The sequence below is a fragment of the Stegodyphus dumicola genome, chromosome X2 (genome assembly GCF_044657685.1).
Source record: "Stegodyphus dumicola isolate Sdum_Otavi_A_Nest chromosome X2, ASM4465768v1".
NCBI lineage: Eukaryota > Metazoa > Arthropoda > Arachnida > Araneae > Eresidae > Stegodyphus > Stegodyphus dumicola.
The window spans coordinates 131,550,943-131,568,615 of NC_140781.1; the positions used below are offsets into that span (position 1 = coordinate 131,550,943).

A 17,673-nucleotide genomic window follows, 5' to 3' on the forward strand; every position below is an offset into this window, starting at 1 on the left:
TAATCCATATCTTAAGAAGACTTCATTGAGTAGTGTTAAGGCACATTCCTTAGCAGTAGCTTCCTTTAATGGGAATAACTCTACCCATTTTGTTGTACAATTTTCAACAATGAAGATTCACTTCATGCCGTCACTCGTTAATGTTGAGCAGGTACAGGTGTCTGTAACAGACCAGCAGGTTTCTGGTTCGTTGCCTTATATCTGATACATTCTACACAATTTTTTACAAAATCGGTAATATATTTTCTCATACCTGTCCAATAATATCTGAATGATATTCGAGAAAAGGTTCCATCAGCTCCATAATGTGCAGCTGTGGGTGCATCATGTAATTTTAAAATTTGTTCTCTTTCATGAGATGGGACGACTAGTTGAGCCTGTTCCACTTCAGAGTGTGAGGAGTAGTGGTAGAGTACTCCTTGATTTAAGATGTACCCTCGTTCCGTCCAATTTGCAAAATCAACACTTTTGTTGATATCTTCAAAACAATCTATGATCTTCTTCAGTTCAAGATCTTTTAACTGTTCCGTCCTAAGGTCAGCAGCTGTTCTTGATGGGACATCAATAACAATAGTTTGTTATTCACAAGGTTCTTTGTCGTTGCACTCAGGTCGCGAAAGCATGTCGGCCACCACATTACATTTACCTGGAAAATAATCGATTTTCAAATTGAAACTTTGGATCTGAAGTACCCATCTGGCTAACCTGCCAGTGGGTGACGATAAAGTCATTAACCACTTTAATGGTTGGTAGTCAGATGCTACTGTAATATCTGCACCCTCAATATATCCTCAAAATTTGTTCAAAGCCCAGACAACAGCCAAAGCTTCTCTATCAGTTGTCGAATAATTTCTTTCAGCAGAGCTTAAGAGTCTACTGGCATATTCTATTGGTCTTTCATTGGCGGTACTTTCACCCTGCAGAAGAACTGCACCTAAAGCGTAACCGCTTGCATCCTTCCTGATGATAAAGGGCTTCGTAGGATCAACTTGCTTCAATACTGGTGGAGTTACCAAACATTGCTTAAGAGTTTGAAAGGCTCGTTGCTCTTGCTCACTCCATCTCCAAACAACATTCTTTTTTGTCAAATTGCTAAGGGGTCTAGCAATATCGGAAAAATTCGGGATGAATTTCCTGTACCACGAACAGGTCTGCAAAAATGATTGTAACTGTTTAACATTTCTTGGAGAAGGAATGTTTTGTATTGCTGCAACTTTGTCTTGATCTACTTCTATTCCTTTAGGTGTTATCCACAACCCTAGATATTTCACATGAGAGCATGCAAATTTACATTTCTCTCTATTAACACATAACTTAAATTTTTGGAGTCTTTCGAAAACCAAGTTTAAGTCTTGAATATGTTGTTCAAAGATTTCGGACAGTACAAAAATATCTAAATAAACAAGAATATTTACAGTGGGTAGTCCGTTTCGGAACTGGTCCATAAGGCTTTGAAAAGTTGTTGGAGCGTTTCTGAGACCAAAAGGCATTCTTTTATATCGAAACGTACCAAAAGGACACACAAATGCAGTTTTATCTTTATCAGTGGGATTGACTTCAATTTGGTAATATCCACTCTTTAAGTCAAGGGTAGACATATAGGAAGTGGATCTTGCATCGTGTAAAAGTGTATCCATAACCGGAAGTGGATATTTGTCAGGTATTGTTATAGCATTCAGCTTACGATAATCAATACACAAACGAGTAGCTCCATTTGGCTTAGGCACTAGAACTACCAGTGCTGCATATGGTGATTTACACTCTTCGATAACATCATTGGCTAAAAGTTCATCAATTTCTTTTCGTAAGAGCTCTTTCTTTTTTTTTGAGGATAATCTATAAGGTTGAGATGCAACCGGTGGGTGGTCACCTGTGCTAATAAAGTGTTTGACATAAGGAGTTGGTTCTCCCCCTAGTCGAAAGATATCCTCATATTCATTAAGCAAAGCAGCTAAGCGATTTTTATTTTCTGGAACAAGGTTCTGACCTTCGTCTTCGCGTAAAAAAGGAATTTTAGTTTCAGGTATAACAGGATTGTTTTGCACTGAAACATCACTTGTAAGTGAATTTGTCGGACAAGGACTAGTATTTATTTCGACAGGATTACAACTTGTTGGTGAGGGGATATCTTTTGCAAAAGGTATTCTACAACTTGGTGTATCACCAAAATACCAGAAATTGTTTCACATGTCCATTACAATTCCTGATTTCCTTAAAAAGTCAACTCCTAGGAGAGTACTCAGCTAGGCGCAGTTTTTCTTTTTCTTGGTTTTCTCTTTGTGAATTCTTTACTTCTGCTTCTTCCAAATTTTTCCGATCATCCACAATATTATTAAACGTATCTTTCATGAATTGTTCATTATCCTTAAAGACCGCAGATTTAGTAATTTTATCATGTAAATCAATTATTCTATCATTAGATGTAGCTTCGATGCGTAATTCTAATGCTAAGTTATAGAGATCAATTTTCTTACTCTTGGTGAGAAAAGACATTTTTGTTTAAATATTGGTGAAATAAAATTATAATTTACCGAAGAAAATTTGAAGATAATTTCTCTTTTGAAGATAATTTAGTCAATAACATAAGCATTCAGAAAGATATATAATAAAGAATTAAAATCCAACAATATTTCTGAGAAAATATTTAAAAAAATTACCATCACCTTAATAAATGTTTGGATAAGTATGTATACATAGCAAGAGATTTTAACCAGTTGTAAGAACTTACCAGGTTCTGCATCTGAAATGTATACACACTCTACAACCAATATTATTCACAAGCTTTTGAAATAATTAGAATGCAGTAATTACGATGACTAAGCAACCTGTTTTACAATATTATACATATACTTATATATAAAACACCTTCAATAATCAAAACCATAAATTATTTAAATATACTTTCAACTATTCTAATAACATTCTGAGACTCAAATATAAAGTTATATGCTTTATACCATTTTAGACTGTGGAACAGAAATGATTCTTAATTAGAATATTTCATTCCGAATCATTGACCCTTTCTAAAATAAATTTATAAGAACACGGCATACAATAAAACTTACATAGAAAATAGTAATTACCCAATACTTATGAAAATGAGTTGGATCCAGCAACAACAACAAAAACAAAAAAAAAAAACACCCATACACAGAAATAATAATCACCGGTTTAAAGAATGCAAAAAGAAATAGTGAATATAAATATATATACTTGTAGCAATGGAAAATTTACTTATATTCCAAACACTTTTATGCATATATATATTTCATTATGAAAACAAAACATAATAAACAAAAGAAAAAAATATCAAAGTAATTTCACCAACCATAGTTTTAACCAAAAGGAAATCAAATGAGTTACTCTGTCCTTTCAATAAACTTACTTAAATCACATGAAAGGGAACAATAATGAACACATCATTTAATCACTTACGTCTGAACTATGAACTGTCAAAAAAAATTAATAATCAAAAGATCACTTTTCTCATTTACGACTGTAAATATGTTTATATCACCAACAATATTTTCATTTTGATTGGACCGAGTCATACGAAGAAGTCAAACTAAAATGAATCCAAAGTAGTTTTGAATTGACTGGCAGGAAGCAATAAATTCTATTCCACTTAGACATGGCGTTGTATCACAGACTGGAGGTCTGCATGTTTGTTTTTCACAATTGAGAATTTTGTAAAAAGAAATAATTGTATTAACTTGATAGTTCTTATTAATTGTCTTTAACTTGATAGTTCTGAACTGAAACACAACGATGTATCAAAGAATGCACAAATATTTTTTGAATGTAAGCAGAAAAGAAATAAAAATGTACCATTTGCGAACGTTGCACACAAATTCAAATTTTCTTTACTGTTGCTCATAAACTTGTAACTTAGCACTTTTATAAGGTATACACGGAGCGGAGAAAGGCGTCGGATAAATAACTTTCAATGATGAAGCAAAGATATAACATAAACGCACACACAACATTGTCGCTGCGAAGACATGTTGGATTTCAAGTGTCGGGATGACATGTTCCACGCAAGCAGAATATATCCAATGCAGGGTGAATGAACATCAGTTAGGGCGGCTTGCAGATTCAAATTATTGGAGAAGGAACTCACAAGAAGCACATTATCCAGTGCTGGAAACCAAGCCAGGGCAGCTATATTCCCAAAATTTATTGGGCGCCATTTATGCCCGTTGTGTTGTGATGAGACTCTTGATAAACATTGCAGCAAATGAAAATAACTATTCTTAGGAGCAGATATATTTTAACCCTCTGAGCGTTACGGGTTTAGCCTTGAAATTTCAAAGTTCCTCAAAATGTCATGAATAAGTGATATTTTCTTGATTTTAATTAAAAATTGACTCTTTTATTTTGTACCTTGATTCCTTTTCTTCCAATATACATCCAAACTGAAATCAGATACATTAAAAGCTAGCAGAAATTTTTATGTATAATGAATGTGGAAGGCAACCTTCTGTACGGAATTATCCGACCTTAACGCTGAGAGGGTTAATTAGATTTTAAGCTCCACATTCACAAAATATAATAAACACACGGACATAACAAAGAAACAAAATTACACTAAACAAAACATGACTGATCACTACGACTACATCATTAATACTGTGCTCCCAGAGGATGATGGGAGTGGCGCTAGCTGGCTAAGAATGAAGCGCCCTCTAGTGCGTCAAAAGAAGAAGGTATTAGTAAATATACCCGTTGCAAGTTTTTTTATTTTGTTAATAAACAATTTTCACTTTGTAAAATAAAAAATTCTGATGTGTCAGCCATTTTGAGACCACTGCTCTAAAGCTTAAATGTAAGCTACCAAAAATTGAACTAAAGAAATTTAGTGGCTAAACTTTAGAATGGTTAGGATTTTAGGGACATTTAAAAGGATAGATGTGTATTCAATTAGTTTGTTGTGATTCCAAGATGGGAGGCTTGCTTGTTGGTGTTGCCATTTATTAACACTGATGTTCGAGTGTACAGTATACGAGTTTTCAATGCCTTTGATGATAGTAAATGATGTTTGCATTTGATTGTGGATCTGTTACATGGCAGACAAATATTATACCACTATCCGAAAAGAGCTCCCATGCAACAGTTTCCAGTATTTGAACTGTTTATGGCACTAGCATTTGATTAGTCCTCGAGATCGCTACAGATTCCTGAAAAAAAAATTCAGTACTTAATACAGTCTACAGCTGAAGGTTCCAAAGCACAAGATATAGTGTTTTGCAGTTACTGCAGGTGAATGTATAAAATATATGAAAATAGCTGTAATTAGTACACTACAAAGTCCGAGGTCCAGACTCACTGTTTGAGATGTTTCCGGATATTAGATGATCAGTTTAAATCTAATAAGATGGCATGCAGAAATTAAAAAATTCAAAATATAAAAGTATGATGTATGAAACAATTAAGCATTTATGATGTAAAGGGAGTCAAAATTTACAAAAAAAAAGGTTAATATTTATTAGTTTACTTAACATTTCTTTAAATATAAGTTGTCTAAGTTGCTTCGATTTTTATGCTAATACTTTCTCTTTAATTCTGTAGACAGACATAATTTCTTGTTCACTTACAAAGTTCCATTTTGTTCAAGTCCTATAATTGCTGTGTCAAGAATTCCAACTAACTGATCAATTGAAATTTTTTTCATTTTCAATAACCTGTCACTTTCTTCACTATCGGTAGTCGTATTTTCTGGATCTAAAATCGTACTACAGATTTTGCTGTCTGTTAATTGACTGATGATTGGAGCATTGTCATCGCAATGAAAAGCTTCTGTTATATCATTTTCATTTATTACCACTTCTTCACATTTCTTTACAAAATCCATTAATTGGAAAGTTTCATCTTTGGTTTCTGACATCCGAAAAGTTTTAAATTTGTGGCTATGATCTTCATCATCCTCACCATGAAATATAGCTGGCCATGAATTATGCTAAGTATTTTTTAAAATTTTTTGAGTCACATCCTCGAATGATATTACGATGCTTCACACAGCAAATTACAAATTTTCAAAAATTCTTAAGCAGTCTTGCCATTATTCAAGAAATTTAACATTGATTTTTAAAATGCTACTTTATATTTGCATAATGATGGACGTACAATTTGGAAGAAAGAGTAATATGGATACATTATCTTTCATTAAAACTTTAAGAGAAGTATGAGTGGAACACTTGTCTACAATCAGGACAATTTTTGCATTATCAGGTAAACAAACTGAATTCAAATGTTGCTAAGCATCGGGTATAAAATGATTTTCAAACAAATCATTCGTTAACATTTGTATCATCGATGCTCTTTTAATTTCATCTACTCCTTTAAATGCTTGAGCTTATCTATTTTTTCCAATTAAGAAAAGTTTACTCTTATGCATTCCTGCAGCATTTGTGCATGCTAAAATTGTTAGTTTCACTTTGGAATTTTTGACACCAGTTGGAGCCTTTTCTATAGAGGTTGCCAAAGTATTTCGCAGTACGTATTGCCAGAAAAGACCAGTTTCATCAGCATTGTAAATTTGTTCTGGAGATAAATTTTCACTATTAATGAGTTCAATGAATTCATCTGCAAATAGTTCAGCAGCTTTCACCTGAAATTAATTGCCTTATACCATTATAATTTTTAAATTTGGGTAACCAGCCTGTCAAATATGTGTACTCAGTTTCCTTTCTTCATGAAATATTTTGGCTTGAGCTATTAACACTGTATCTGTCAAAGGCACCCCCTTGCAGCGATGCCATCTGACCCATTCAATCATTACTTTGTCATGATCGTCACTTCTAGCATAATAAAAATTTTTCTGTTATGCATTGCAAGTTGGGTGTTAGATTTCTTTTTCTGTTTCTTATGTGATATGCAGTTAACTTTCCAGTGCCATACTTCTTGCATAATATTGAGACGGATATACTTTTGTCCCTTTTTTGTAGTAATTCCACTTTTTGTTTAATGGACATAGAAACATGCTTTTGCTTTGTAAAGCCTTTTGCAGCTCCAGAATTAGAAACTCTTTTTGACATAATCGAAAGTGCAAACTTTATAATTTTCATAAAATTTCTGTATTAATAACAGCCTGCAAAAATTAATAAGCTGGATCAAATCAGAAAGTTAAGGAACAGGGCAATCTGCTATATTAAGTGAAATTCCTTGGGATCAGTAAAATATAATTTCAGCTTAGCTTGATAACATCCACTATATATTATTGGCTATGTGTCGTGAGAGACATCTTGTTATCATGTGTGCAGGACAAAAAACTGATCTTGAGGAAAAGTCTAACGGAAACGATCTTATTCTTTCTAATAAGTTATGTACTCAAGACGTTTTGATGCAGACCTTGAACACTTATCTCAGGGGTCCACAGTAGAAATTTATTAAAGTTGCTGAAACGCATTAGTGTTATTGGGTGTTCTTGACAAATCTTTGTGGTGATTATGTATGCAATTTTGAAGTTTATGACCAAGAAAAGACATGTTCTAATATACCTAGAATAAGAAGTGGCTCATGAAGAAAAGAATTATAAAAGATAATTTTTTTGCACAAATGGGGTCGGAAGGTAAGTTTAAAGACAAACAAATGTGTCTATTGAGAGCAGCTGATGTGACTGGAAAATTGCTTACCGGAAATATTTTACAGCTGTCCAGTGGATTACTAACCTTTCAGATCTTATCAGGATGACATTCATGGGCAAAATGCCTTCTGAAGAAAAAAGTTCTGGAATTGCTTGAGTATTTCATTATTAAGAAAGGGTGAGATGCACTAGACATTACTGATGCAACTGAGAAACAAACCATACCGGAATGGGAAGAAGACACAAAGTACATTTTCATAAAACCTGGAGTAGGTATGACAAAGGTTAGTAGGAGGTTTCCAAACCTTGACCACGTACCATTTTTCACAAGAATTAGTATCAATAGTGAATACATTACAGGCAAATGGATGTCTCACAAACCTTTGAGGAAGCATTGAATGAGTGGTTAGATGAAAACACGGTTGAGAAGTTGACCTAGTTGTTAAAGATGTTCAAATCTGTCAACCTTTACCACATCAAACTTCCAAATAAGCTAGTCAGTTTTATAAAATGGGTAAAGCTTTTAAGTAATTTAAAAAAAAAAAAACTGATCACAAAGAACATTTTCTGATATTGATTCAAGAAGAAAACTTTCCTTTTTTCCGGGGGGGGGGGCTGCTTTTGAAGAAGTGTATGCCACTTGTATATTTCTTAGAGCTAAGAAGGGATCTAATGTTCTAATGTTTCTTGCCAGCTATTAAAAGCATCATTCTGTGTTGTACCTTGTCAATATTAGGACTTGAAATATTGGCTTGTAGATGCTGTGGCTTACTGTTCTCTGCTATATATTCGATTTAAAAAAAAAAAATGGAATGTGGAATGTTGGTCTATTTTTGTAATGAATCGAGTTAAAGAAGTAAGATCTTCAAGTAACGTGAATGAATAGAATTAAGTTCTGAGCCAGTTTAACTCTGATGTTCTTCCTTAAAAAAGGTGCTGTCCTGATACACTAATTCAAAAGCAGTGATGGGGAGAGTCCAAGATGATTGTTAGAACCTGAAGAAAAATTATCAGTATGTGAAGTAGTTTCTTGTATTGATATTAGTAATTCAGAGAAGAAAACTAATTCAAGCACATATAGACTCTGAGGGATACGACACATGATTTTTTTCTTACATTAAAATCATAAGAATATCAGCCTTGATAAATTGATTTTATTTGTATGCAAAGGCAAAGAACTCACAAATTTAAGGTTAACTCTTTGTGAAGGAAGTAGAGAATGCTAATGAACTGTAATTCATGAAACTTTATTCATAAGGAAGGATTTCTGAATGGTATTGATGATAATGTTTGTTAGTTTCTGTAATTGATGAGAAAGAACTGATATTTGAGTAAAAATTCAAGTATTTCAAAGAAGGGCAAGATAAATTTTCTATCTTTTTTTTTTTTCCCCCATCAGATTATAGCACTGTCAAAAAACAAATTATGTGGAAGCACAAAAAACTAAAACATACTGGAGTGTAAATTTTGATGAATCACCTGTGCAAAAATTTCTGGATTTTGACTAGAAACATTATTAGATGAGTTTTGAAACAATGTGTACAATGTAAAAGATTTACTAGGTGTAATTTCAGATTGAACCACTGCCTGTGCCTGAAGACAGAGTGAGAGATGCTTTGACATTTGAAGTTTTTGGAATGCATCTAAAAGATTCTCTTTTCTTGTAAGGTGAGAAAAAGTGCTAATATAGTATTTACACATGTGCTGTCTACAGAACTAGCTACCTGGTTTACCTCCTTATCTACTGCAGCTTTTTGAGTTATTGAAATTTATTGCTTATCGAGGGCACCTTTCAACAAGCTATTCTGATAATGGCATGAATTTTATTGGAGCAGCTAATGCACTGTCTGAAATAGATTGGACAGATTTGCCAAATGAAACAAATTTGAAGTATATAACGTGGAAATTTTTTCTTGTAGCTTCACATTGGTGTGGTGGCTAGTGGGAAAGACTGATTGCAGTAGCAGGGTACATAGTTCAAAGAGTAATTAGATAAGCATCTCTAAATTATAAAGAATTATGCACTTTGCCATGTTTCTCAGAAAGTTTCATAAATTCTCAACCTCTGAGATCATTGATATAGCATATCGATGACTTGGTTCCATTAACACCGAGTGTGTTTCTGTTAAAAATGAAAGAAACTCGCATTCCTGGTATGGATAGTATCTATAAGATTTACATTTGGAAAAGAAACTCATGTCTGCAAAAGGTCCATGGGGATCTGAGAAAGCACAAGACAGTTAAAAGTGTTTAAGAAAATAATGTAAGAATGGACCTATGATATCTGTAGGAGATAATGCTTGTAACGAGTGAGAACCAAAAATTCTTCCACTGGCCTTTAGCTAAAGTTACAGAAATATATCCCAAAAAGAATGTTATTAGAGTTGCAAAAGTAAAAACCAAGAACGAAGAGCTCATATATCCTATTCAGTGTTTATAACCCTTTAAAGTTGTTCGATCCCCAAAGAAACCAGATCTTTGATTGTTGGGACTTTGTGTTATTAAGTGATCATAACACAAGGTGAAAGTGTTATGACAAACTGAAGTGATTCCAGAACTGATTAAAAATTAACTTAAAACTGAACTGAATTAGATGATCAGAATGAAAATAACCACAATGTAATATGCTTTGTTTCATTTTGTAATATATGTATATATATTTTTTTGTAGTTAAAGGTTGGAAAGAAATTAAGAATGCCTTTTTTCTTCATCAATCAAGTTTTTTTTTTAATTATTATTTTTTTATTTTGGCTGCCTGGCATCATATTGGAAGTACATAAAGTAAGAGAGAAATTTGTTTACCTTTTGTTTATATCGAGTTACATATTTATTCACTCAACACAATTCTTACTGCATGCTTAAAAGAACATGTCAGATATTAAAGATGTGGTTACAACAAAGAAGTAAGTATTTATTTACTATTTATTGCCTTAGTTTGATGCTACATGGAGGTCACGGTAGTAGATAATGCAGGTAATATTAATATAAATAATGAACGTTATTACCAGAATTGTTCTACTTTGCGAGATAGGAATGCTGATTTACTTTTAGAAATTTTCATTATTTTCTTTTTTTTTTAGGGAGACAATACAGTGAAAGGTGTGAATATTCAGAAGAGTGCAGTTATTATGATCCTAATTCCTATTGCTCACAGCTTCCATACAGAAGTACATGTGAATGTCACACGGGATTTACATATAATGAAGTGAAGAAATTGTGTGTGAAAAGTATGTTTTTCAGTAAACCTTTTTTAAGTTGTTTAAATTTACAATAAAATTTTATACATTTAAAATGTTTTCTTAATGTGGAAATTTATTAATGCTTCTAAAAAGCTGCTTACAGTTAATAAATTAAATTACTTTTCAAGTGATGTATAAAGGTAGATTATGCAAGTCACATAGTGATAAAAGTTAATTTTTTCTTTGTCCTTTTTTTTTTTTTTTTTTTTTTTTTTTTTTTTTTTTTTTTTTGTTATGGTCATAAAAACCATTTTTTGTGTGTTTTTAAAATTCTAGATAATCAGCAGTTTTGAAGGACAATGCAAAGTAATTAATGTTACAGATATTTTAGAATGAAGCTAATAATGACTACTAACAGCCATATTTATACAGCATTTACTTCCTATATTCATGTTAATTCTTCCTTAACTCTTCATATTTTGTCCATTAAAATACCCACATCATTACAAAATAATAGTAAAATAATGTGAAAAGTATAATCAAATAGAAGTGGTTAAACCACTCTGAAGGTTATAAAAGAATAGAATATACTTCAGTATTTTCTTCCTGATTCTTTTCCTTTTTCTTATTTGATTTTTTATTGAAGATTGCTACTAAAAATAAAAACATAAATTGCTGAATAACAAATTTCAGATGTGAAAAGTAACTGAAGAAATACCTTTTCATGGGAAAATTCTTTTCCAACTAACTTTTCCGTATGTGTATTCAAAGTCATCCCTCTTCTGTTCCTAACATCTTTAATGTTTTTCCTTAATCCTTCAATCATATATGTAAATATAATCTAGTATGACTTTTTTCCAGAAAATTTTAATGCCTGTAAAAAAGCCACAAAAATATTGTACTCACCAATTATTTGTCTTGTGTATCTTGAAAATAGTTCCTTCTAGAATTGAATTTTGTGAATTATACTAATTAGAATGATTTTGTGTTTTGCCATAAATTCCTGTACAGAGTAATATAAAGCAAGATAAACCATGATCCTGAAGCTCCTAGGTCATGTCATCATTGTCTAATTGTGTGCTGAAAGTGTTCTCTCATTTACATATAATTTGATTAATTGTTTCACCCAGAGACACTATGCATATGACTCAGGAATATGGGTGATAGTTGAGGACTTCCCAGCCACATTGAGCTAACAACTCAGCTTGGTTGCAGATTTTGTTCATAAACTGAAAAATAATACTGGGAATTTGTGATCTGGCTTGATACAATATAGGTCACGTATTACCATCATTAGTTGCACTCAAAATCCAATTAACCTTCCTATCCTGGGATTCTGATGAAAGTTTGACTTTCATGGTGATAACTTATTTTTATTTGTTTTAACTCTCATAATCTGGCCCATATTTTTTCCAGCATAGTACTATGACTTAAGAAAGCTTCTCCCATAGGGCTACAAGCATGTTTGAACAACTTCACATAGTAGCCATTTTTGTATTTCCATTAAATAGTGTAGAACCCACAGCAGTGCATTTTTCTCATATCCAAATGTTCCTCCAGAAAGTGAAGCAGACTGTTGTGCAGTAAGCGTATCACAGTGTAGCTTTTAAATTTATCTGGTGTTGATAAGTCTCCACAACACATCAATAACCTGCACTTTCTCTTCATTGATGTTGTAGCAACCCAACTGAGACATGCCTACACTTTGCCATGTCTCGCTGAAGGCATATACCCATTGTGCGATTGCTCTAAACCAATGAAAATTCCTCTTATGCCTCAAAAAGACCTTGACAGTGTCATGTTGTACAGCTGTGGCCATGTTTAATCATTGTATGCACAACTTTGCTGTTTCTGTTTTGGGGCATAAGTGCTACTTAACTATAAAGCAACTGCATGAGACTGTCTTATCACACTACGTGTGTTAGAAGTGGTCACATGCAATAATATTATTTGATATCATGTTTAACATTTTTATTTTAGTTTAATATTTTGGAAACAATGTTAAAGATGTGATGGCAATTATTAGAAAAATCATGTATCTTTCTGAGTTGATGGAATTCTGATAAATCTTATGCTGAGTATAGAGTTCAGATAATGTTTTTGTTTCTTTAGCTGAGTGTAAAAAGACAAAAATTCTTTCTGTGTAAATAAATCACTGCATTGAGGTTATGAAAATTCTTGAGCATGTTAGTTTTTACAGATAAGTGAATTATTTCCTATATATTTCATTAAATAAAATACAGGTCCATAGACAGTTAGTCATGGTTAATTTTTCCTTTGCATATTCTAACAATGTGCATGTGGTGTTGGTAAGGAAAAATCCATGTACTATAGATATTAGTGTATGTTGTAAATGAGAAACCTTGGTTCCACTTTAAGACATGCACTCACTAGTGTTGCTACCAAGTTCCACCTCATATATATTGATGAACTATCTGTATTAATTTTATATACTTATTCACTAATATGGAGTAAATCATCTTCATGTTTTTACTGTATAAATATTTTTATTTTTCAGTTGGTGGAGAAACTCCTAAAACACATAGCTTCATATTTCCTACTGCACTTGGATTATCGCTTGCCTTTGCAAGCATCCTTTGTTGTTTGTTAGTTGCATGGCATGTGTGTAAAAGGTATGTTTTGGCTTTAAAATTTTATCAGTGCTTGAAATTTTTCAGTAGAATTTAAGTGTTTAAAAAGATATTGGAAAAAAAAATGAGAGACAGGTTGTAGTACATATATTTTGCTGGTTCCTAATAATTTGTTAATGCTACTTTTTATTTTCTTTATTTAGAATTAAGAGTAATATAATTCATGGAAAATATTTAATTAATGCCTAGTTTTGTTTCTGTAAGAAGTTAAAATTTGTTTGGATGTTCAACAGATGGCTTATTTTCATAGTTAAGCTACTGTTATGGTATATTTACAAATGTTAGACGATTATAGATTTAAAAATAGCTTGATACTTATTGCTTGAATGCGTATCATCTAGCATTTTTGCAGTTGACGTAGTTTATCTAGTATCTACATCTTTTAAAATAATATTAAATCCAGTCTTTAGTTGGGCAAAGGTTTGTTAATTTCTATATAAAGAAAGGATACATACTTTTCAAGGAATGTATGTCTCCTTTTTCCATTAAGGGGAGGAAATGCTGTGCTATTAAATTCCATTGAGTATCTAAATCTGTTAAAATTTATGCTGTAAGTTTGAAATATATCTGCTATTAATGTTTTAATTGAGCTTTCATATATTTAAGCATGTTGTCCAATATGTCGCTACAAATAATAATGTATGCTTTTATATGAATGAATATCTGTACATTGTTAATAAGGAATGCTGATACTTTCTGATTATCCACAAACCCCTCTGAAGTTACTAACTCTTCAAACAAAATGTTTTCCAAGCTAATATGCAAAAAGGAATAGTTGTTTTCAAAATTGTGCCAAACTAAGAAATCCGTAAAAGAGTAATAAATTAATAAAATTTTAAAAAGCAGGAAACATCTATAAGAAAACACTTACCTCTGTAAAGAAATCGCTTTTTGTGTGCTGTTCTTCCAGTGTATACAACAGTCTGTTTCACTTTTAAAAAATTTCAGAATTCACAAATTTGGCATTTGCAATTGCTTCTTTTCATGTATACAGTGATCTGTTTTTGCTTAAAAAACAAGAAAGTTTAAAGATTTGGCCATTTGTGATGGATTTTATGGAATGTGAATTTTTGCATTCTGTACTGTTGGGGATAATGCCATATTTCTAATGAAATGAATCGCTTACTTTTTTATCAGCTGGCAGATTTCAGTCCCTTTACAATTCCTTACGACAAAAAGTGCATTCTATGCGACAAAAACAAGCACTAATGGCTGTCTGATTTGTAGATAAAAATTAGTGCTTGTCTGCTGTACGCATGCACATACTTGAGTTACTACATAAATACATTTTGATGATGTGTATTGTCTATTTTGAAGATGTGCGTTGCTTTATGAGTACTTTTTAGGGTGGTGTAGATAATTGGAAATTACAGATATCTAAATTTTTTTATTTTTTAAATTTTTAACTCTTTTTAAAAACAGTCTGGCTCAGGTTACATGTATTTATACTGTTTTTTGGTCTAATACATTCATTAAGCAGGTTGTCAACATCATGAAAATTGTGGAAATGTGCTTCATATTGCTGGAAATAAGTACTGGCTTGCCAGAAATAATAGCAAATGCTCTCGCAGTTGTCAAAAATGGGAAATGTGTAAATTTTTTCAGGTATCTTGTGTTTGTTGAAACAGGTATGCTATGATTAAGACTTGATTGCCATGTTTCCTAAAAGCAAATTTAATAGGAAATCAACTTGCATGTATGCTGCTCTGTTGCAGTATTCATAAAATTATCTTAATCCATCTTGCATGGGTGATTTCTGGCCAAACTCTCACCAGGTAAAAGGTGGGATTTTTTTTTCCCCCCAAATTCATGTACAAAATTACTTCTGCACAAAATAGCTGTAGTTCTTAAACTTTGTATTTTTAAGTAAAACTTTTTTTTAATTGATTTCTTTATTTGCTTTAAAAAAGTAAAAATACTTTCTCAAAAATTCAAAAACGAAGAAAATCGAGAATATAAAAATGTTTTAAAGTGTGATATCTATGAAAGCACTGTCCTTTGTGCAAGGCTACATTGGAAAATTTACACTGTGTGTACTATGTATACTGTGTTACATTGTGTATTTTCTTGATGGAGCACATATGACTTTGCTGCAAAGTTTTATATATTTTTGCCAGTTCGTACAATGGTTTTTAAGGTATGTTTCCTTGTCCTGTCATGATTTCCTGTTACTCACAGTAAACAGAACCTATGAAGGGGAACTACACAATGGCCTGAACTTGAGGCAAACTTGAATACTTTGATTTTAGACCATAGAAAAGCAAGAATTCAGTCTCTACAAAAATTATTATTCATCAAGCGAAAACAAAAGCGACTGGTAGAGAGATTGCCGATTTTACTGGATCAACATCATGGTGTTTAAGATTCATGAAGTAAAACCAGCTATGTATGTGAACTAAAATAAAAATATCGCAAAAGATTCCAGATGAATATGAAAAAAATTATTGAATTTTATTGATTCGTCGTTAATGCACGAAAATGAGAAAATTTTGAACTTGCACAAATAAGAAACATAGACGAGGTTCCTTTGACTTTTGATGTGCCCTCAAACAACACAGTAGATTCCAAAGGTACAAAAAGTGTTACCGTTAAAACTTTAGAGCATGAAAAAACTCACTACATTGTTGTTTTATCCTTCTGTGCTGATGGGACAAAATTGCTCCCACTATTGATTTTTAAAAAGAAGACACTACCCAAAGAAATATTGCATAAAGGAGTGTTTATACATGTTAACGCAACTGGCTAGATGGATGAAGGAGGAATGAAGTTATGGATAGATAAAATTTGGTAGAGGCACTCTGGCAGACTGTTGAAGAAACCTGTCCTACTAGTATGGGATCAGTTTCGTTCTCACAGAACAGAAGTTGTTAAAAATAAACTCAAAGAATTAAAAACTCGGTTAGCTGTAATTCTAAGAGGCCTAACCAGTTGGATTCAACCTTTAGATGTCTACATTTAGGGTATTTATAAAGGAGAAGTGGAACTGCTGAATGCAGTCTTCAAATTTTGAGGTTACACCATCAGGAAGAAGGAAGAAGCCAAGCATTTTGCAAATTTGTGAATGGTTCAAAGCTTCATGGGATGCTGTGAAAACTGAGGCAGTCGTTAAATCATTTGTGAAGTGCAGCATTAGTAATGCACTGGATGGTACCGAGGACAATTTGTTGTATGAGGACTCAGATGCTGATTTAGAAGAGATTTCAAGTGACTCTTTATTTAGCTCTGGAGATGAATGTTTGGATTTTGACGAAGAAGATTAAAAGGTGTTCTTTCCCAGATAGATTGGGTATTTGCAGAAAGTATCACTTTGTATTTGTATTACTATATATTTAAAGTAGTGTAAATTCATTATAATGATAAAGTTTTATATTTCAAAAATGTGTATAGGAAAGAGGAGTGCTTCTTAAACAGCAGCAAATACGTTATATCAATGCGTAGTTGGAAGCTCCGTAGTCGAATGCTACATATGTAACAGCATCAGCAGTAACAAACGACCAAGTGCTCATGTTTACCTAACCTTGCTGTGAAAACATAACAAAAGCCCACCAGTAACAATATCCACGAGTAATTCTTAGAAAATTACTTTTGTCGTTACTCACACTGGACTGCCAACCCACACAAAACTTTGGGTGCTTCCCACGCACTGTGTGGTTAAATTGTTTCAAAATCATTTCTGTGTCACCTGGGTTGATTGTTAATATTGTAAAGTCATTAGTTTTTTTTATAAAATACCTTCTAACATATTCATTTTTTTATGCATTGTTCATTCTAAATTGAATTATTTACTGTAACTAGCAGCTACCTATTTTCTGTTATAGTGTTTATATAAGAGAGAAATTCAAGATAAATGTATAAAAGCAACCTACCATTAAAAAACTTTTTTATTTCTTGCTGTAGTTTTTCCCAAACACTCTCTTCCCATTTGGATGTCAGACTCATAGTTCCTGTGTTAAAAACGATTCATTTTGAGAATATAAAAGCAAGTGCATTGTCATAAAATAATTTCCTCTTTAAATGGGACTTCAGACATTGAAATATAAAAGTCATTGCCAGTCAAACCAGTTCCTAAAAATTATAGGTGTTAAAATTATGAACTAGCTTATTTCTTTTCAACATGATATAAAACAAAAGCATAAATAAGTATTTGCATTTTTAATACAGTAAATCACATACTCTATTATTATTTTAACAAAATGCAATCTTAACCATATAAATGAAGTAGTAAATTAATACTTTATAGTATTAGCTACAATATGAATGA

At 32.3% G+C, this 17,673-nt stretch overlaps 1 protein-coding gene across 2 annotated transcripts in view; it reads left to right on the forward strand.

The window, feature by feature from the left end:
- Positions 1 to 17,673, forward strand: part of LOC118190725 (uncharacterized) — an 84,043-nt gene that overhangs the window by 14,984 nt on the left and 51,386 nt on the right. For both annotated transcript variants that reach the window (XM_085809033.1, XM_035361485.2), the window contains exons 3-4: positions 10,663 to 10,809; positions 13,280 to 13,394. In XM_085809033.1, coding sequence (XP_085665159.1) covers positions 10,663 to 10,809; positions 13,280 to 13,394 — 262 coding nt within the window. The remainder of the gene's footprint in view (positions 1 to 10,662; positions 10,810 to 13,279; positions 13,395 to 17,673) is intronic.